Source organism: Mobula hypostoma, chromosome 10 (assembly GCF_963921235.1).
Source record: "Mobula hypostoma chromosome 10, sMobHyp1.1, whole genome shotgun sequence".
Taxonomy (NCBI): Eukaryota; Metazoa; Chordata; class Chondrichthyes; order Myliobatiformes; family Myliobatidae; genus Mobula; species Mobula hypostoma.
Window position 1 is genome coordinate 27847965 of NC_086106.1, and position 23169 is coordinate 27871133.

The 23169-nt window shown below is 44.8% G+C and overlaps 1 protein-coding gene across 8 annotated transcripts in view; it reads right to left on the bottom strand.

Moving 5' to 3' along the window:
* Nucleotides 1-2318: 2318 nt before the first annotated feature.
* Nucleotides 2319-23169, bottom strand: part of LOC134352786 (zinc finger protein 850-like) — a 56316-nt gene continuing 35465 nt past the window's right edge. For 2 of the 8 annotated variants that reach the window (XM_063060244.1, XM_063060252.1), the window contains exon 2: nucleotides 14765-16842. In XM_063060244.1, coding sequence (XP_062916314.1) covers nucleotides 15892-16842 — 951 coding nt within the window. In that variant the 3' untranslated portion in view covers nucleotides 14765-15891. Of the gene's footprint in view, nucleotides 4779-14764; nucleotides 17188-23169 lie in introns of those variants that run through there. The other 6 variants (XM_063060241.1, XM_063060240.1, XM_063060243.1 and 3 more) reach the window with 6 other exon arrangements.

The window sequence follows — 23169 nt, forward strand, 5'->3', positions numbered from 1 at the left end:
TCAGGACATTTGATAAAATATTGAGTAACCCCAGCTTCCTAAATTCAATTGAATACAGTAAAAGAAATCCCACCCACCAGACTGATGGATTATAGCTGTTTCTTTATGCATTTAATCAGCCAAATCAGTTTTGTCAGATCTGTCAGGTAGAGGATGTGAGTACAGCACTCCTTGCCTAGAACTGCACGTTCCCCCACCCTGACTGTTGAGAGATCTGATACCGTGTGATTTTCTTTTGTGATGAACCCAGTGGTTTACTTTGCCGTGGACTGTCACTTTAAGAAAGAGTGCCTGAGTGACGTCAGCCACCGGCTTTGTGTGCTCCTGTTTGATTCTTATTGAGAGAGAGAGAGGGGCGGAACCATTTGCCTCGGATTTAAGCAAGGACGCTCACTCACACACAGTCAGTCGCACTTGGAGTCGGACAACGGAAGGAAGCCAGTCAGGGATCACTAGTTGAAACTTCCGAGTGCCCACAAGGGTGGGTTGAGCATCGACCCAGCACATCAATAAGTGGCTGTCAGGTTGTGTGATTGGGGCAACCTTGTGGAATCTACCTATATGTTAACCGTTGCCTGGGTGGTAGTTCCCGTTGAAGATGGTACCCCTGTGACAAGCTACTATTGGTGATAATTCGTAAGTGGCTTTGGAATGACGAAGGATAAGACCTACGGCGATTGTTATCCTGTTTTACCACCGTGAAAACTGTGGAAAACGACATAAGTGCCTTCTCTCGACATTCTCCTTGCATTACAAATATCTCTCTCGCGTCCTTTAATCTGTGGTTGAACTTAATTTTCATACCTTACCATCTCAAGATTTTAAGCCTGGTGTCCCCCCCCCCCCCCCCGCCCCACCAGCTCAATAGTTTGGGAGTTACATTTACACATATGTATACTCATAATACTGTTAACTTTTGATTATTCTCATTTAAGTTGCTATATTAAGTAGATACTAATTAAGATAGTGGTTTTAACATCAAAACCAGACTCCAGGCATGGTCTATTACTGCTGGTTCATTTAAATCGTTATGGATACGTAATATTTTGAAGAATCATTTTTCACAAGGCAACTATATCAGTTGTTACTTTCTGCAAGGGCCCAATGATGTCATTGCTTACTCGTTCTAAAACTTCAGCAATATTTTGAATCTCTCTTGTATTTCATGTAACAGCAGATTATGGGAATAAAATTAATGGAAAATGACTCCTTCTGAAATACCTTGTTTATTCTAGACTCAGGATGTAACGATAAAATTTGTGAATCCAAATAACAAGGTGTGACCCAATAACATCAGAGAGGGATACAGGCTGATTGCATAAAACTCAGCCCAACTGGAATGGGACCATCTAAACTCAAGACAAAGGTAGCTTTTATAGTAAACACATGAAAAGTATTAATAGCTTTATCATGAACATTGGATACAGGTGTAGAGATATCCCAACTCCACTATGGACAATAGACAATAGGTGCAGAAGTAGGCCATTCAGCCCTTCGAGCCAGCACCACCATTCACTGTGATCATAACTGATCATCCACAATCAGTACCCTTTTCCTGCCTTCTCCCCATATCCCTTGACTCCGCTATCATTAAGAGCTCTATGTAACTCTTTCTTGAAAGAATCCAGAGAATTGGCCTCCACTGCCTTCTGAGACAGAGCATTCCACAGAACCACAACCCTCTGTGTGAAAAAGTTTTTCTTGAACTCCGTTCTAAATTGTCTACCTCCTATTCTTAAACTGCGGCCTCTGGTTCTGGACTCCTCCAACATCAGGAACATGTTTCCTGCCTCTAGCATGTCCAATCCCTTTGGATGGACAAATGGGTGGCTATGTAAGGAGGACGGTTGGCCAAGGGGCTACAACCATCCTGTTAGAACAGGACATTTTAATAAGGATTGCATATCCGTTCTGGATCTGCTGGAATGCCTTGCATCAGTGAATATTTTGAAGTGTGTAGAAGGTATCAGCAATCCGAACAGCTGGAGACATTAAGAGTCTCAGCATATTATTGGAAATTCACGTAAGTACACATTGCATCATCACAATTGGTGTATTGTGAGCAGGGAAACTTGGTAAAGATGTAAGAACAACAGATAATATATGAATAAACACTTTAATAAGCAGTAGTTATCGACTCCGTTCAAAGTCTTCTGGCTGGTCACTGATTTGCCCACTGTCACCCAGCAGAGTAGGCACTGGGTTGGAGATTAGCAGCACATTAACCACAGCACTTGTTGTCTTCGTCAGGAACTAATTAAGCTTATTTGCAGTGAGTCACGTGTATTCACTTACTTTCACCTCCTTTCACATCTGAATTAGTAATTAACAACGTTTGTTCAGGCTCTTCTCATTGAGCTCCCAGTGGTTCCTGACGGGAATCTCAGCAGGAATCAGGGTGTTTGATCACTCCAAGCAGCAGAAACCTGTTGGGAAGCAGACTGTACATCTTGGGTTAATTTCACAAAATAGTTAATTAAACTCTCTGCCATAATATGTTTATCAGCCTCTCTGAGGTTGAAAGCTCCCGGCAGTGACTTGGGTCACCCTGTGAATACGTCCAAAGGACTTTATCTTGTTTGGGGTTGCTCTGATGTTACACAAGATGACAGGAAGAGCCATAGGCCATGGTACAACCTTCCTCATGATACTCACTCAGTCCTTGTTGATGATCCCATTCATTCATTCGACTTGTCCTGATGACTCTGGGTGATGTGGACAATGGAAAGACCATTCAATATTCATCAATTGTCATAATTCCCAATAAACATTCCCAGTGAATTGTGTTCCTTGGTCAGAGTCAGTATCTCAGAATACAGTTCTTAATGGTCCTCAGCAGTTAGATAACACTCATGAGTTCATTGTGGTTCATACAGCCGTAAGAAATCCCCTTTGCCTCCACTAGTTTCCAAATCGTGAACAATTCCAAAAGCATATTGAGAATCAGTGGGGAGATTAGCCGATCATCCTTCTGCCATCTTACAGGCTTCCAGTACTGGCCATTGCCTGAGCTTCTCGATGTCAAATAACACAATAGTCACCAATAGATGTTAGAACTTTCCGGAAAAGAATATAGAGGCAACTGTAATGAACAGAACAATTACATGTAGAGAGGTAAATATATAAAAATACAAAGGAACATAATAAAGTTAAACTATGAGAAAAGTAACAATTATACAGTCTAATCCTGCAGATTCCATCACCCTGTGAGAGTCTCTCTGCATATGGAAATATATTCCACACATGGCATATTCAATCCTTGTCTGCAGTGTGAACTTGCTGGTGTTTCAACAGGTTAGATGACCGAATGAACCTCTTCCCACACTCAGAACAGGTGAACAGCTTCTCCTGTGTGTGAACTTGCTTGTGTTTCTTCAGGCTGATTTGTTGATTGAATCCCCTCCCACACTCCGAGCAGATAAACGGTTTCTCCCCGGTGTGAATTCGCTGGTGCGCCACCAGGTAAGATCTTTGATTGAAACCCTTCCCGCACACTGAGCATTTGAACGGTTTCTCTGCGGTATGAGTTCGCTGGTGCATCATCAGGTGACAGGACTGAGCAAAGCTCTTCCCACACTCAGAGCAGGTGAATGGCTTCTCCCCAGTGTGAACTCGCTGATGACGCTGCAGGTTGTTTACAACAGTAAAACTCTTCCCGCACTCGGAGCAAGTGTACGGCTTCTCCCCCGTGTGAACTCGCTGGTGAGCCTGAAGATTATATACAACAGTAAAACTCTTCCCACACTCAGAGCAGACGAACGGTTTCTCCCCAGTGTGAACACGCTGATGTCTATTCAGGTAAGATGGTTGAGTGAACCCCTTCCCACACTCCGAGCAGATGAACGGCTTCTCTCCGGTGTGAATCCGCTGGTGCTTTAACATTTCAGACGAACGGGTGAATCCCTTTCCACACTTGGAACAGGCGAACGGTCTCTCATCGGTGTGGATCCGCTGGTGTTTCAGCAGATCACATGAATACGTGAAGCCCTTCCCGCAGTCGGAGCAGGTGAACGGCTTCACCCCGCTGTGCAGCTGCTGGTGGCTCAACAGGTAACAGGAATCCGTGAATGCCTTACCACACTCGGAGCAGATGAACGGCTTCTCATCGCTGTGCTTTCGCTGGTGGGTCATCAGGTGCGATGACTGTGTGAATCTCTTCCCACACTCAGAGCAGATGAACGGCCTCTCCCCGCTGTGAACTCGCTGGTGTGTAAGCATGTTGGATAACTGCGTGAACGCCATCCCGCACTCGGAGCAGACGAACGGTCTCTCCCCAGTGTGAACTCGCTGGTGTCTCTTCAGGTGAGATGACTGAGTGAACCCCTTGCCACACTCGGAGCAGATGAACGGCTTCTCCCCGGTGTGAACTCTCCTGTGGCTCTGCAGAGCAGATAACCGACGGAACTCCTTCCCACACTCGGTACAAGAGAACGGCTTCTCCCCGGTGTGAACCCGCTGGTGCTTCATCAGTTCCGATGACTGTGTGAACCCCTTCCCGCATTCAGAGCAGGTGAACGGTTTCTCTCCGGTGTGGATCCGCTGGTGGACCACGAAGTTGGAGTGGAAGGCGAAGCTCTTCCCGCATTCGGAGCAGATGAAAGGCTTCTCCCCGCTGTGAACTCGCTGGTGTGTAATCATGTTGGATAACTGTGTGAAGCCCTTCCCACAGTCAGGGCAGTTGAATGGCTTCTCCCCGGTGTGAACCCGCTGGTGTTCTATCAGGTTGCTCGATCGTTTGAAGCGTTTCCCGCAGTTGGGACACTGATAGGGGTTCACGGCTGTGGAGACAGGAGTTTGTGCCGGCGGGGTTGGCTGAGGGGAGGTTTGTAAATCTGTTACCTCCATCCCGAACACACTGCCGATGCGGCCTCCAGAAGCCACGGTGGCTCGGATCGCGATGATATCGACCTCGAGGCTGGAGCTGGGATGGATCGGGGCCGAGCTGCAGCGACACGGCGGGACGCGTCTCCGGGACAGTCTCGATACTCGACCGTCTCCACCCGGACACGGACCCGACACTTGCCGCTGATGGTCCTGAATGGCCTGACCCAGGATGCACTGCGGCACCGAGAAGGCGCATGCGCACGACAGCCCTGCGGCTGGGGATTTCACTGGCGGATCTGCAGGCGGGAGGATTCAGTTCAAAGTAAATTCATTGTCAAAGTCCAGACACAACTCTGAGATTCGTTTTCTTGCGAGCATCCTCAGTACATCCAAGAAACATAACAGAAACAATGAAAGACGCACCCAACAGAACAGACAAACAACCAATGGGAAAAACACATCAAACTGTGCAAAGGCAAAAGAGAAACAATAATAAAAAAAATGAATCAATTTAACCGAATGAGCTGCCAGTGTCAGAATCTGGCTTATTATCACTGACGTACGTAATGAAATTTGTTGTTTTGTGGCAACAGTACAGTGCAATACATAGGTATACCGCAAATTACATTGAATAAACAGAGCTCGTCATATAGGGAGCAAGAGTAAATCAAGGCAACTGGATTTGCTGTGTTGTCTGGAAGACCGTTCGCCACTCCTCCGAGAGGCTTCTTCAGTTCTGATCCATTGTAGGTAGCTTTCCGGCTTATAAACTCTGTGAGTTGTTTAAAGGTATGGTAATCACATGAGGGTCGTTAAGAGTCATAGAGGTTATTAGTCGTACCTTTACATGAATGGAGGTGTGAACTGTTGTGCAGACACCGGGGTAGAGAGAGGATTTAAAGACCCTTCACAGACATATCTAGCCACTCCCCCTTTGCACGGTTTATTCAATGCAATTTACAGAATCTTTGTCAAACCCATCGCTGAACAGAGAGGTGGGTAACGTCACCACCTACACTGGACAACAAAGATTTTACTTCCTGAGTACCTTTAGGTGTACCTTATGAATTTTGGACTACTGATCATGAAAATCACCATGAAATTTCCCTATTACGCACCTTTTTAAAAAAAAACTTATGTTTATTATTTCAATTCATAATTCAAGTCATTTAAAATGTTTCCTATAATGCAAGCTAGAAAGTTTCGTATCTTGTCCAGGCATGCTTGGGCATGCTTACGCTGCTGCATGGCAGGACCGGTTTTAGTAATAATTACTGGGTTCAGGACTGTAAGGATGGAATTTGCTATCACCAGGCACAAAAATTTCTATGAAGGATTTTGATATCTGAGACAGATGCTTCCCAGAATAACTGATGCCAAGATTAAAGAAAGCACATTTGTCGGTCCACAAATCAAACAGGTCATCAATGACAGGCAATTTGAAGAATTTCTAGTGGGACCGGAGAAAATCACATGGAAGGCATTCAAGGAAGTTGTTGAAATTTTTTCTCAGCATCTACAGAGCACCAAACTACATGCAGCTGGTTGAAAGCATGTAAAACCATGAAATGCAACATGTCACTAAAGATTCATTTTCTGCATTCCCATTTAGATTTCTTCCCTGCAAATCTTGGTGCTGTTAGTGATGAGCATGGTGAAAGGTTTCACCAGGACATTGCGGTCATGGAGAAAAGATACCAGGGCAACTGAAATCCATCACTGCTGGTGAATTATTGTTGGACACTTAAGTGAGAAGCCTTAGACACTGAGTAAAAATGAAAATCATTAACAAAATGTTTTCACTTAGCTGAACTATTGCAAAGCATCAGCACCATTATGCAATTAAACACATTATATTCAACAAAAGTTAATTTGTTGTTTCTCCAAACTCCTACGTGATACAAGTAGTCTGAAATTATATTTGTGTTCCTATTCAAGCAGACTATCATAAACAAAAAAAATTCTGAGGAAGCAACACTTTTGCAAAAATTTGTTGTCCATCTACTTACAATGCAGTCCTAACATCTTTACCCCGGCATCACCCTGACCCTCTCATTACTTCTACGACCTTCATGCATTGCTATACCTTTAAAGGTGCTGTTGGGATAGGGTAATGGTGTGATTGTGCTGGTAACGCTGTAAAATGCAAGTTGTTGTTAGAATTTTTTCTCAGTGTCTATTGCCACTGGATTATTTCCTCATTATCATTCAGTTCCAGAGTAAGCAGGTACTTCTAGTGTCATGGTCCAGTCCGTAAAGTCCACATTCTGGTTCACGGTCTGGTCTGTGGACTCAGGACTCCGGGTTTTTCAGCTGCCCCTCGTTTGGTTGAGTTAATCATAGGCACCTGATTCCCATCTTTGACCTTGGAATATAAGTAGCCTTGGGGGTTGAGTGTGGGCTACTGGTTTGTCTTGTCAGTCCTCCTTGGAGCAACCTGCTGATGGAAGGCTAGTGAAACCATTCGTGATCTCTAGGCCTGGTTGGAGGACCACCGCTTCATGGAGCCTTGTTGCCACTCATTGGAGTGGTCTTTGCGGTATGGATTCGGCTGTTTCCCGGGCCAGCTGAGTGGCTGCCAGCCACTCTGAGCTAGGTAGAGATCCGGCTGTTTCTGTAGCCAGCTGCGGTTGCTGGCTGTAACTGTGACTCGGAGCAACCTCGAAGAAGAGATGGAACAGTCTGTCGTTCTTTGGTGTTTGTCTCTTCTTGTCCTCGCCTCCGTGGGGTAAGTCAGGCCTTTGTGCCATTGCCCTGCGGGGAAGGGGGTCATGTCATGTCGTGTCTTGTCCTCACCTCTTTGGGGTAAGTCAGGCCGTTTTGCTGTTGCCCTGCGTGGGGTGGGGACATGTCTTGTCTTTGTCTCTGTTGGGTAAGGCCGGCAGTTCTGCCGTTACCCAACAGGTGGACCTGTCCCACTTTGGTGTGGAGAGGTTGAGTCCCAGCTTGTCTAAGTATAAGTCCCGGCTCTGTGTCTACGTACTGTCCTGTCTCATGTTGGTGTCGTGTTAATGATGAGTCCCGGCTCTATGTTGATGTTCAGTTCCCAGCCGGTCTCTCGGCTCCAGCCTCTGGATTTCAAGACGAAGATCCCACAGCCAAGCTCGAAGATCCCAAGCCTCCAAGCCTCAAGACCCAAGGCCCCAGCCTACAGCCAAGCTCAGGCCTCTAGACCCAAGCCACGTCCTGTCCTGAAGCCATGTCATGTCCTTGCCTGGTTCTGGAGTCCGAGCCCGAGGCAAGACCCAGATTCTGGGTCCTTGTCCAGTCTCGGGGTCGGAGTCCAAGCCTTGTCTCCTAGTCCATGGTTTCTAGTCCTGGTCCCGCTTTCCCTAGCCAAGTCTGCGTTCTTGTCCCTGCTCCTGGTCTGAATCCTGTCACGTCCCTACTCTAGGCAAGTCCTGTTCCTTGGACTTCAGTGTCTGTGTCTTGCATTTGGGTCCATTCCCAACGCCTCACTGTGACACCTAGCGTGAGTGGATAAATAGTTTGGGTTTGTGTTCTTCGGAGTCTACAAGGAGGGGGTGGCCCTACTGAGGCACGGGACCTGTTGCTGGTGGTTGCTCCATGACAGAATGGATGCTGAGATCTTCTCACTGGTGGATGAGAGGAAACGATGAATTAATTTAACCTAATGAGCTGCCAATGTCAGAATCAGGTTTATTATCACTGATATGTATCGTGAAATGTGTTGTTTTGTGGCATGAAGTTACAATCTGTGTTACAATAGGAAATAGATACACAGGATATAAAATCAATAAGTACTGAAAAAAGAGCGAAAATCACAGACTGCTCAGAAATCTGATGGCGAAGGCGTCCCCAAAACGTTGAGGGCGTGTCTTCAAGCTCCTGTAGCTTCTCACAAATGGTACAAATGAGGAGAGTTTATGTCCTGGACGGCGGGGATCCCATCGCAGGCGCACAGCAATCTTTACTCACGGGGGGTGCTGAATCAGCAGAATTCGCTGTCCCTGGGGGTTTAGTGGGGTTGGATTCAAGGTGGAGGTCGGAAATTGGGAGGAAGGCGATGGGGGTCTGAGACAGGGAGGAGAAAAGGATCAACTGTGATCATACGGAACGGCGAAGCAGGCTTGAGGGGGAGGGTGGCTGACCCCTGCTCCTCTTGTGCGATCTCCTGGTAACACCATTTCTTCTCCCATAGCAGTTAGGGTATTGTCCTTTCAGTGCCAGCTTTTGTTCTCACGTCTATTAATGTAGGAAGCTGTTGTCATGTCCTTCAATGCCCAGTCATTTCCATAATGCTGTGTCAAGGACAGTTATCACAGTATTGTTTCGTAGATACTGTTTGTCATTATGTCAACTCCTGGTGCTAGCGTTTAATGCCTCACTGATCGCTTGTCACTTCCTCTTAATGTTATATGTCAGTAAGCTCGTTATTTGTCTATATTGGCAATACAAAATGCTGTAGAAATATCTATTTATAGAACATAGAACAATACAGCACAGGAACAGGGTGAACAGCTTCTCCCTGCGGTTTTGAAGAGAGCTAACAAGGATGAGTTGCGGAAAATTGTTGAGGAACTGGAACTTAAGACGGTAAAGAAGGGTATGACTAAGGTAGAAATTCAAAGAAAAATAGTTGAATATATATTTCGAAAAAGCAACTTACTGAGGATGTGTTGAAAATGTTCGCGGAAGGTAAGCTGCTGCGGCTCAGTTTCAGCTTCAGGTGGCAAAATTAAAGATGGAGCATGAATTGCAATTAAAACGGCTCGAGGCTGAGGGGACAGAAAAGAGGAGACTGTTCGAGAGGGAGATGTGGCAGCTGGGATGTCCAGTGTTGGACCCTGCTGATTTTTACAGCTTGAAAGAGCTGGTGCTGATTGAAGCATTTAAGAAATGTGTTCCCGATTACCAGTACCTAGCTGCAGTCTGCTGAACTGGCAGACGAGTTTGTTTTAACCCACAAGGTTGAGTTTACTCCGTATGAGAGTTTCCCAGAGAGTAGCTGGGAGGATCTTGGAGAATTTGAAACTGGGGCTAGTGATGGTGACCTAGAAAGACAGCTGTCCCGATTGCCTGTGTTCAGATTGTTGAGGTATCTGTGGATTCACAGGGTACTGAACCTTGTGTTGAAACTCATTTAAGGTCTGAGGTGTCTGACTCGGTTATACAGTCCTTTTGTGTCAGATGGACCTGGTTCAGCGAATAAGGGGTTAACCTTGGTACCAGTGGAAATTGAGGATTCTCAGTCACTTGTATTAGATAGTGTTCTAAAAGTTGGTGATGAGATGAAAGTTACTGAGGTAAATGTTACTATAGATATTAAGAAGGGTCCTGTTTCTGGACTTTTGAATAAAGTACTTGTGAAGGTTGGATTGGTTTCGTGACCTTTGACCCTGCTTTCAGGACAATGCCCTGCTAAAAAAGTATGTGCCACTCTGTTGAATTTTGTTTTAACATTTGGATGTTAACACCTTCAAGGTTATGGAGTTGCTTTTCACGATTGTGATGTGAAGGAAAAGAATTGTTTTGGTTTTGAGAGGCCATTTGAAGAGGATACTATGGAAACAGATCGAGCTGAAGGTTGTAGAGATAGAATAAATGGATTGTTTGGAATTTTTCACAATATACACATGGTTTTCGTAAGTCTGGTGATAGTGCTGAGTGTAGTAAACTTTGGGGTAGGTTGACACCTGTCCAAGGTGATGTTTATCCAGCAGTGCAGCTAACGAGCCACCCGTGGATACGGATGTTTACCCCGCATGCGCAGTAACTTGAAGCATGTCTAAAAAGACTGCTGATCTTCATGATGATTTATCAGAGACTTTCCTACCATCCCTATTCCAACAGGACTTGGAGAGTAGTAAAGCTGATAAGAGTAAGGTGGCTGAGGAAGGCTTGTCCTTATCTAGAAAGGAATTTATAGAGAATAGAAGCGAGATTCTGAAATTGTGGCTTTAAGGGACACTGCTGTCTCCGAGGATGAGATCCAGAAAGAGTCAGTGGGATATTACCTTAAAGATGGGGTGTTAATGAGAAAGTGCAGACCAACCACTGTGCCCGAAAGTGAGGATTGGGCTATAGTGCACCAGGTAGAGGTTGCAAAAGCTTACAGGACTGAAAAACCTGGCCCATGATAACCCTTTAGGTGGACATTTTGGGGTAAAGTAGACAGTGCTCAGGATTATGAGGGAATTCTATCGGCCCAATGTGAGGAAGGATACTGTGAATTATTACAAAATTTGCCATACCTGCCAGGTTGTGGGGAAACCTAATCAGGTTATTCAAGTAGCGCCATTTAAACGGATACCTGCTTTTGGTGAACCTTTATCTATGGTCTTAGTGGATTGTGTTGGCCCATTGCCAAAGACTGCAGCTGGTCATCAGTACTTGTTAACAATTATGTGTGCTGCATCTGGGTTCCCTGAAGCTGTGCCTCTCGGAAACATCCAGGCAAAGACTGTGGTAAAAGCACTCAGTAAGTTTTTCACACTGGTAGGTCTGCCTAAAGAAATTCAATCTGACCAGGGTAGTAAATTTACTTCGAGAACATTCCAGGGGATAGTTACAGAACTGGGAGCTAAGCACATTGTGTCATCTTCATATCACCCAGAGTCCTAGGGAGCCTTGAAACGGTTCCATTCCACTTTAAAGACAATGATTAGAACCTACTGTTATCATAACAGGGATAACAGGGATTGAATAACAGGGATTGGGATGAAGGAATATATTTTCTTCTCTTTGCTGATAGAGACTCAATTCAAGAATCATTGGGGATTAGTCCGTTTGAGCTTGTTTTCTTACAAGGAGAACTATTCCACTGTTGAAAAGGAGTTGCTATCACTTCTTCTGGCTTTACAACATTTTGAGCTCTATGTTTGTCCTGCCCAGAAACCACTGGTGATTTACACAAATCACAATCCGTTAGTGTTCCTAACCAAGATGAAGGATAAGAATAGAAGGTTATTAAACTGGAGTCTGATCTTGCAAGAATATGACCTGAAAATAAAGTATGTGAAAGGTACTGACAACATTATAGCTGATTCTTTATCCAGATGTTAAGTTAGAAGTTGTACACGTTTTTCTGTGATTTGATAATTATACATGTATTGTTTCAAACTTTGTAATCTACAGTTACAACAAAAATTTTGCTCCTTGATCAAACTTTTTCCCAAAAGGTAGGTGTGACGATATCCTGAGTTATTCATTATGGACTGATCAGACACCAAATGGGTCCTCACTCTGCTCTGGACTTTACTCTAATCACAGCTGGTACCCGTGTTACTCTAATCCTATGTTGTGAAATCCTCAGACCTTTGTGTCAAGTTGTCCTGTCTTTCAGTGTTAGGGGTGGCAAATTGACAAATGATTGGAAAGTCATCACATTGTCTCCTGATCCTAGATGTTTGAGAAAAATTATCCAGAAACAGACATAAATCCGTCCTTTTTCTATCCTTACATTTGTCAAAAACAAAGTGGAGGTTATTGTTACCTGCACAAGTGCATGTATGCATGGGTGCAATGAAAAACTTGCAGCAGCATCTCAGGCTCATAGAATCGGATAAGCAGCATTCACATGAAAAGCATTTTTACAAGAAACAACACAATGAGCACAATCTGGTCAATTTTAGTGTGAAATCATTCTTGTGTTGCTATACCGGTGGCACTTCAGGTTTCTGGTATCTCCTGCCCTACAGTAACTGAGAGAAGATGGTGAAGCCCTGACGATGGGGATCTTTGTCACAAATTTACTCGGGAATACAGTGAGGTAGTTTGTCAATTAGAAAGTTGCAACAATGTAGCATACGATGCAATAACATTCTAGCGGGAGGAGCTGCGAGGGGACAGTTGTGGAGAAGAAACTCTGGCAGGAAGTGAGGTCCCAGGTTTTTCCTACCGTGGCTACCGCTGGGCTGAATGGCTGGTCTTTGCACCGTACGTGTTCTGTACTGGGGAGACATTAAACACTTCAGAGACAAAAATACTTTAAACAGAACTTCTTTAGTTGGTGTAGATTTCAGAATATCAAACTCCACCAGCGTTATAGGGTTTAATTAAAGGAAATAATGCTTTTCTAATCAACAGAGCTCATTCCACTGTAATGACTACCTGCCATCCGGATGCTGGTACTCTTGCAATCCAGGTTCTTCAGAAGTCAAGAAAGAGGCATGAAACTTGTTGCTTATGATTGTTCATATAACACTTTATAAAACAAAGGAAACAAGGGTAAAGGGTGGCAAATGGATTTTAATGCAGGCAAGTGTGAGATTTTGCACTTCTGCAGGACCAACCACGGTAGGTGAGTGGGAGGGCACTGAGGAGTGCGGTAGAACAGAAGGATCTGGCAATACAGGTCTTTAATTCATTAACAGTGGCATCACAGGTAGATAGGGTTGTAAAGAAAGTTTCTGGCACATTGGCCTACATAAATCAATGTATTGAGTACAGGAAACAAAAGGAATTCTGCAGATGCTGGAAATTCAAGCAACATAGATCAAAGTTGCTGGTGAACGCAGCAGGCCAAGAGGGTCTCGGCCTGAAACGTCGACTGCACCTCTTCCTACAGATGCTGCTTGGCCTGCTGCGTTCACCAGCAACTTTGATGTATGTTGTTTATTGAGTACAGGAGATGGGATGATATATTGAAGTCATATTAGATGTTAGTGAGGCCTAATTTGGAGGATTGAGCGAAGTTTTGGTCACCCACCTAGAGCCAAAATGTAAACGAAGTTGAAAGAGTGCAGGGGAAATTTACAAGGATGCTGCCAGGTCTGGGGATATGAGTTATAAGGAAAGATTGAATAGCATAGGACTGTATTCTTTAGAACGTAGAAGATTTGATAGAGGTATACAAAATTGAGGTTAGATGTGACTATAACCAGGGGTCAGGGGTTAAGGGTAAAAGGTGATAAGTTTAAGGGGGATATGATGGCAAAATTCTTCAGAAGTGGAATGAGATGCCAGCGTAAGTGGTGCATGCTGTTAAGGCATATCAGGACATTTGATAAAATATTGAGTAACCCCAGCCTCCTAGATTTAATTGAATACAGTTAAAGAAATCCCACCTACCAGACTGATGGGTTTTAGCTGTTTCGTTATGCATTCAATCAGCCAAATCAGTTTTGTCAGATCTGTCAGGTACAGGATGTAAGTACAGCACTCCTTGCCTCGAACTGCACGTTCCCCCATCCTGATTGTTGAGAGATCTGATGCAATGTGATTTTGAAGAACCGTTTTTCACATGGCAACTATATCAGTTGTTACTTTCTGCAAGGGCCCAGTGATGTCATTGTTTACTCTTTCTAAAACTGCAGCAATATTTTGAATCACTCTTGTATTTCATGTAACAGCAGATTATGGGAATAAAATTAATGGAAAATGATTCATTCTGAAATGTCTTGTTTATTCCAGACTCAGGATGTAATGATAAAGTTTGTGAAGGAGAGACAGAATCCAAATAACAAGATGTGAGCCGATAACATCAGAGAGGGATAGAAGCTGATTGCATAAAACCCTACCCTACTGGAATGGGACCACCTGAACTCAAGCCAAAGGTAGGTTTTATAGTAAACACATGAAAAGTATTAATGGCTTTATCATGAACATTGGATATAGGTGTAGAGATATCCCAACTCCACTGTGGACAGAGACGCAGTGGGCTGTGTAAGGAGGGCAGTTGGCCAGGGGGCTACCACCATCCTGGTAAAACAGGACATTTTAATAAGGATTGCATATCTGTTCTGGATCTGCTGGAATGCTTTCATCAGTGAATATTTTGAAGTGTGTGTAGGATATTGTCAAACCCAACAGCTGGAGACATTAACAGTCTCAGCATATTATTGGAAATTCACGTAAGTACATGTTGCATCATCACAACTGGTGCCTTGTGACAGGAAAATTTGGTAAAGATGTAACAGCAACAAATAATATATGAATAAACACTTTAATAAGCAGTAGTTATCGACACTGTTCAAAGTCTTCTCGTGGGTCACTGATTTGCCCACTGTTGCCCAGCAGAGTGGGCACTGGGTTGGACATTAGCAGCACATTAACCACAGCACTTGTTGTCTTTGTCAGGAACCACTCTAGCTTACTCGCAGTGACTCACGTGTATTCACTTACTTTCATCTCCTTTCACATCTGAATTAGTAATTAACATTTGTTCAGGCCCTTCTCACTGAGCTCCCAGTGGTTCCTTATGGGAATCTCAGCAGGAATCAGGGTGTTTGATCACTCCAAGCAGCAGAAATCTGTTAGGAAGCAGACAGCACATCTTGGGTTAATTTCACAAAATAATTAATTAAACTCTCCGCCATAATATGTTTATCAGCTTCTTGGAGGTCGAGAGCTCCCGGCAGTGACGTGGGTCACCCTGTTACCACCTCCAATGGACTTTATCTTGTTTGGAGTTGCTCTGATGTGACACAAGACGACAGGAAGAGCCGTAGGCCATGGTACAACCTTCCTCATGATACTCACTCAGTCCTTGTTGATGATCCCATTCATTCATTCATCTTGTCCGATGACTCTGGGTGATATGGACAATGGAAAGACCATTCAATTGTCATCAATTGTCATAATTCGCAATAAACATTTTCAGTGAAATGTGTTCCTTGGTCAGAGTCAGTGTGATGTGGCAATCTCTATCTCAGAATGCACTCCTTAATGATCCTCAGCAACTAGATAACACTCGTAAGTTCCTGTACTAGTACAGCCGTAAGAAATCCCCTTTGCCTCCACTAGTTTCCAAATTGTGAACAATTCCAAAAGTTTATTGAGAATCAGTGGGGAGATTAGCCGATCATCCTTCTGCCGTCTTACAGGCTTCCAGTACTGGCCATTGCCTGAGCTTCTCGATGTCAAATAACACAATAGTCACCAATAGATGTTAGAACTTTCCGGAAAAGAATATAGAGGCAACTGTAATGAACAGAACAATTACATGTAGAGAGGTAGATATATAAAAATACAAACAAACATAAGAAAGTTAAACTACAAGATCAGTAACAATGATACAGCCCAACCCAGCACTGCAGTACTGCAGATTCTATCACCCTGTGAGGGTCTCTCTGCATGTGGAAATATATTCCACACATGGCATCTTCAATCCTTGTCTGCAGTGTGAACTTGCTGATGTTTCAACAGGTTTGATGACCGAATGAACCTCTTCCCACACTCAGAACAGGTGAACAGCTTCTCCTGTGTGTGAACTTGCTTGTGTTTCTTCAGGCTGATTTGTTGATTGAATCCCCTGCCACACTCCGAGCAGATGAACGGTTTCTCCCCGGTGTGAATTCGCTGGTGGGCCACCAGGTAAGATCTTTGATTGAAACCCTTCCCGCACACTGAGCATTTGAACGGTTTCTCTGCGGTATGAGTTCGCTGGTGCATCATCAGTTGACAGGACTGAGCAAAGCTCTTCCCACACTCAGAGCAGGTGAATGGCTTCTCCCCAGTGTGCACTCGCTGATGACGCTGCAGGTTGTTTACAACAGTAAAACTCTTCCCGCACTCGGAGCAAGTGTACGGCTTCTCCCCCGTGTGAACTCGCTGGTGAGCCTGAAGATTATATACAACAGTAAAACTCTTCCCACACTCAGAGCAGACGAACGGTTTCTCCCCAGTGTGAACTCGCTGGTGCCTATTAAGGTAAGATGGTTGAGTGAATCCCTTCCCACACTCCGAGCAGATGAACGGCTTCTCCCCGGTGTGAACTCTCCGGTGGCTCTGCAGAGCAGATAAACGACGGAACTCCTTCCCACACTCGGTACAAGAGAACGGCTTCTCCCCGGTGTGAACCCGCTGGTGCTTCATCAGTTCCGATGACTGGGTGAACCCCTTCCCGCACTCAGAGCAGGTGAACGGTTTCTCCCCGATGTGGATCCGCTGGTGGACCACGAAGTTGGAGTGGAAGGCGAAGCTCTTCCCGCATTCGGAGCAGATGAACGGCTTCTCCCCGCTGTGAACTCGCTGGTGTGTAATCATGTTGGATAACTGTGTGAAGCCCTTCCCACAGTCAGGGCAGTTGAATGGCTTCTCCCCGGTGTGAACCCGCTGGTGTTCAATCAGCTTGCTCGATCGTTTGAAGCGTTTCCCGCAGTTGGGACACTGATAGGGGTTCACGGCTGTGGAGACAGGAGTTTGTGCCGGCGTGGTTGGCTGAGGGGAGGTTTGTAAATCTGTTACCTCCATCCCGAACACACTGCGACTGAAAGTCCTAATCCCCCCGCCGCGGCCTCCAGAAGCTTCACGGTGGCTCGGATCTCGGTTGAAGTCGACCTAAGGCTGGAGCTGGGATGGATCGGGGCCGAGCTGCAGCGACACGGCGGGACGCGTCTCCGGGACAGTCTCGATACTCGACCGTCTCCACGCGGACACGGACCCGACACTTGCCGCTGATGGTCCCGAATGGTCTGACCCAGGATGCACCGCGGCACCGAGAAGGCGCATGCGCACTGACAGCCTTACGGCTGGGGATCTCATTGTCGGATCTGCAGGCGGGAGGATTCAGTTCGAAGTAAATTTATTATCAAAGTCCAGACACAACTCTGAGAGTCGTTTTCTTGCGGGCATTCTCAGTAAGTCCAAGAAACTCCGTCGGTTATTGTCATTTCAGTAGTTGTTTTTGTGATATTTCAGACTTCACTCTATTCTTTTGTTATTTGTGGCCATCTGTCTTTACTGTTATATTTACCTCTTCACTCCGTGGGCGTCAGTGAGCAAAGAATTTCATTGCAATGAAAACAATGAACCCATTTAACCTAATGACCTACCAATGTCAGAATCAGGTTTGTTATCACTGGCATACGTGGTGAAATTTGTTGTTCTGAGGCAGCCGTACAGTGCAATACATAAAATACTGTAAATTACATTGATGTAATAGTGCAAACGGGGAGTTGCCAGACAGATAGTTAGATAGATTGATAGATAGATACTTTATTGACCCTAAAGGCAATACAGTGTCGCAGTAGCATTACAAATGCACAGATATAAATATTAGAAGAGAAGTAGAGAGAATGAAAAGTAAGTTACCACAAACAGTTTAACAGAAGGGAGTCATCATTTCCCCAGCTCTCGATTGACTCATTATAGAACCTAATGAAGTCATATAGCGCCCTTTGGAGCAGCGCAGCTATCTTAGCCTATCAGTAAAAATACTCTTCTGTTCAGACAGGGTGGCATGCAGAGTGTGAGAACCATTTTCCAGAATTGCCAGGATTTTCCATAGGGTCCTTCGTTCTACCACAGCCTCCAGTGTGTCCAGTTTGACTCCAGTACCAGAGCCAGCCTTTCTATTCGGTTTATTGAGCCTGTTAGCATAGCACCGTATGGAAGATTGACCCCACAAAATAAAACAGCAAAGAAGTCCGCACTGGCGGCAACAGACTGGTAGAACATGTGAAGGAGAGTGCTGTATACTCCAAAGGACCTCAGTCTCCTGGGAAGCAGAGGCAACTCTGGCCCTTCTTGTACCCAGCCTCGGTGTTGGTGCTCTGCTCAAATCTGTCATCCAGGTACACACACAGCTGCTTGTAGGGTGTAGCGAGATAGTGTGCATGATTCCATGAGCAGGTCTGAAATCGGATGGCACAGGGGAAGCAGCTGTTCCTAAAATGCTGAGGGTGTGTGTTCCGTTTTTGCTTCATAATTGTATCAAATGCAAATATTTTCTTAAAATGCCATTTCAATGCCTGTTGTTGCCTCTGTGCTCTCTGTATGCGCTCTGTTGAAATGCGAATTCAGTCCAGATGTTGTTGAGATAGGTTAATAATAGATAATAATGTTATGTTAACGCTAAAAATGGAAGTTGTTGTTACAATGTTCTATCAATGCCTGTTGTCACTGGAATCTTTCCTCGTTATCATTCAGTTCCAGATTCTCCTAGCAAAAGAGGTTAAGTATTTTGGGTCTGTAGTTTGGCTGTTCACAAAAAGGGGACGAGCAGACTCTATCTTCTAAAGAAGTTGAGATCCTTCATTGTGTGCAGCAAAATGTTGGGAATCTTTTACCAGTCTGTTGTGGCCAGTGCAGTCTTCTTTGCTGTTTTATGTTGGGGGAGTAGCATCGGTGCTTCCTCTTATTGTTATATGCCACTAAGCTTGTTATTTGTCTACATTGGCAATACAAATTGCTGTAGAAATATCTAGTCATGGTCATGTGCTTGGAATGATTATATCCACTCCACCCCTGTGGTGATCCCTCTCTAGCTTCTGTGGAAATATATTCAAAACTTTGAGATTTTTCTGTATTTTGTCCTGTAATGTGACAAAATGGAACCTATGTAATCCCAGAGTGCTTTGCTATACGCTAAGTGTGTAGGTGACAGGAGGCATGTAACGTTCTGATCATTGTTCGTTTGTGTAACTAAGGGAAGGTCGGTAAATTCTGTGGCCTCAAATAAAAGTACCGCAGCTGCTGTGCTGCCTGGCCTGCTGCGTTCCACCAGCATTTTGTGTGTGTTGCTTGAATTTCCAGCATCTGCAGATTTCCTCGTGTTTGCAATATAGTCCACCCCAGCTCCGGGCCTCCCATAGTAAGGAGTCTCATCTTTTCGTTCACAATGAGGATGGTTTTACCCCGGCCGTTTTGACTCGGGATCACGGTGGAAAACAAAGGCCGATTGCTTATTTCGGTGCTCAGCTGGACAACAGCCAAAGGTTTACTGGGTTCTCCTTCAGCGGTGGCAGCCTCTTCCTTTGCTGTTCAGCACATGCAGTCTCTGACTCTACCGTCTTACTCGTGCCCATTCAGTAGAGACGTTACTGGCTCGCTGTGCCGGGTAACACTTCCCACACTAACGTCAAAGTGTTACTCAGGAAGTAATAAATCCCCGTGAGGACCTTGCTGATACTCTCATTCCTAATGGCGATATAATTTCATTTATTGACGGCTCGGCTTAACGTGACGATATGGGCAAACCATAAACTGATATGGATGGGGGTCTCTAACGATAATCAAGCGGCACTGTGTTTTGGGTTCAGCACATTTACATTTAGCAAATGACTTTGGCACCCAGTCTTCACATCTGAACATGTATTCTGGATTTAACTTGGAGTTCCAGCTCTCAACAATGGGTTCCTAAAAGCCGTGAATCTGACCAGGCAATGCTGATTAAAATGGGTTTGGATGCCTGCGGTGAGCGTGCGAATATGGAAGTGTGAAGTTTCAAAGAAAGCATTGCCCATACTTTGTAAATGTAGAATTGCCCTTTCATGTTTAGCACATAAAACATCGAGCCCCACGTTGGGCCTGCTATACCTTGTTTTGTCGAATAAAGAAGCTGCTTTGTATCTACCAGTACTTCTCCCCGGTGGCTTCATTCACGCAAAGACAGAGTATACTACAGAAGAGGCAGCAATCAGCCCCACCCTTGTTGTGGCAGAAGCAAGCTGCCCACACATTGACCCTGGTGATATCTCCCAATATGGAGGACGTATCAGACCACGGCTCCATCGGCCGAGAGGGTAAAGTGGGAAAAGCTCGGTTTTCAATAGCTTGTGGCCCCAGGTAAATTGGTACTGTGGAATGCCCGATGTGTTCACAAGTTTGCTCAGGGGGGCAAGAGGGGAATGGCTGATTAAGTAAACCAAACTTGGTTTGCCCCTGGAATACCACAAGTTGCAGAACAAATCTGAAGGCAATGTATGATATGTGCCTTATAGAATCCGGAAAAACTGGTACAAATTACAGGGGCTCATACCCCGCCGTCTAACCGCCCCTATGCACATTTACAGATGGACTTTATATTAAATTGCTTCAATGTGAAGGGTGTCAGTATGGATTAGACATTATCGATGTATTCTCATGATGGGTTGAAGCATTTCTTTGTAGAGAGAATGGTGCAGTTACAGCGGCGAAATATTTGTTAAAGGAAATAATCCAGCGACTTGGGATCCCCTAGAAACTATCTAGCGACAACCTTACCCAACTCACTCGTAAATAAAGTTTGCAAAGCCTTACAGGTGGATCAACATTTCCATTGTAGCTACTATCCTCGAAGTGGAAAGGATGAACAGAACAATTAATAATAAACAGCAAAAGGTGTGAGGAAACTGGACTAAAGTGGAAAGAGCCTTTGGTTCTGAAGCCTATTCGAGCCTCTGCGAATAGAACCATTAGCCAGCCCCCACGTGAATCACAACAGGACCCAGCGCCTGCCATCCGACGCGCCACTAAAGTTAATCAAATGGAGAGACAGGACCTGGTGAGAGCATGTTGAATTATTGTATCGCCTTGACAAAAACCATCACTAAACGTCAGCAACAGGGAAAAGAAGTCCAGCAACCGCTAGGCGGACTTTAAATGCCACGACGTCGAACCCGGAGACTATGTGGCGGAGCTGCGGACCTTTAAAAGAAAAAAACTGTTTGGAACCTCGATTTGAAGGACCATTTGAGGAATTGCTGGTCACTAATACGGCCGTCAAGGTAAGAGAAAAAACGTCGCGGGTTCCCACCTCACTGTGAGAAGGTGCTTAATAACGTGAAAAAAAGGAACAAAACTGTGAGTCCTAATGACGCCTGTTGGAATCGCGCATGTCCTTGCCCCGACATATGTGACTGCCATGAGCACACAGGCTGCTGGGCTGCGAGAGGGCACAGGTTTAAGGTGCTTGGAAGTAGCTACAGAGGAGATGTCAGGGGTAAGTTTTTTATGCAGAGAGTGGTGAATGCATAGAATGGGCCGCCTGCGATCGCGGTGGAGGCGGAAACTATAGGGTCTTTTACGAGACGCCTGGAGCTAAGAAAAATAGAGGGCTACCCTAGGTGATTTCTAAAGTAAGCACATGTTCTGCACAGCATTGTGGGCCGAAAGGCCTGTGTTGTGCTGTGGGTTTTCTATGTCTGGATGTCCCGGTACATGTCGAGATGTGCGTGACTCTTTTACCCGTGTCCTTCAAGAAACAGAAATGAACTGTCCATACAGTGGCGCTGCAAATCCGAACGGAGTTGCGGTTTATGTTTATCGGAGAAAGGGGGCACGCATCTCCTGATTGGACAAGAATATTGTATTTGCATACTAGATAAATCAGGAGGATATAATTTACTTGACATATCACATCCGAGGGGCCAACAGGAAGACTGGGGAAGTAGGAGACCAATTTCACAATTATGATCCCACAGGAAACTAGTGGCCGTTTGGGAGGGTGGGAGCAAGGTGGATTGGTGTCCTGCATTATGGAATGAATATAGGTATTATGACATTAGCAGTCATCCTGTTGCGATTTTTGTATAAAATGTTTCGACCCGGAAGAAAAGAGTATTGACACTCGTTGAAGCAGGGCATCGAGAAAGGGGAAATGCTTGATTAAGGCTCTGAAGCGGTGTCATTGCATAAATTGGCGGAAATGATGTTTTTAAAACATTATTACAATATTCTAAAGCAGAAGCTTATGAAATTATGGTGTTGTCGTTCGATGACAAAAGGGAGGGAATGCGAAAAAATATTCGAAACTTTGAGATTTTTATGTATTTAATCTTGCAACGTGACAAACTGGAATCTGTATAATCCCAGAGTGTTTTGTTCTATGCTACATGTGTATGCAGTAGGAGGCATGTAAAGTTCTGATCATTCTTCAATGTGTAACTAAGGGGAGCTCGGTGGCCTTGATTAAAACTACCTATTCTGCCCTCGCTCAAGAGTTTCCCTGATTTCTTAAGCCAGACATATAGGTAAACTTCAGTCCCGCGTAGTTGTATATTGACAGCGGTTTTATTATTCACCAACCGCTGCAGTCCATAAGGAGCTGATGTAAAAAGGCAGTACTCTTTGGCGTTCTCATGAAAGGCAAATTCAAATATTCATTGAAATCCCTTCGCCTTCCAACAGAGTGCTTCCACCTACCAGCGACTGAATGAAATGTTCAAACAATACTAAATGGTTGTCTTGACGATGAAAGCAGATTGCTTAACAACGCAACAGTGACTACTCAGCAACAGTTGTAAACGTACAATTCCGCAATGAGATCTAGTCATTAGAAACCACATCTATTTGGATGCAAAAGGACTACAGCTGCTAACTAGAAGAGTCGACTCCCAGAACAGCCAACAGCCAACGAATAGCCTGAAAACTTGTTTAAAAATACGAATTTTGTAAACTGTAATGTAAAACAGTAGCTGCCTGCCATCCACTGGGGGGGGGGGGTGGTCTTCTCCTTGCAAGCAATAAATATGCTTTTGGACAGATCTACTGTCTTGTTTTTTGGTTCCCAGAGAAAGGTGCATGGCACTCTGCACCCTGTTTCACTGATCAGACACCCAATGGGTCCTCACTCTGCTGTGAGACTTTACACCAATCACAGTGTGACACTAATCCTGTGTTGTGCATTCCCCAGACCTTTGTGTCGCCCTGCCTTTCAGTGTTGGGAGCGGCAAACTGACA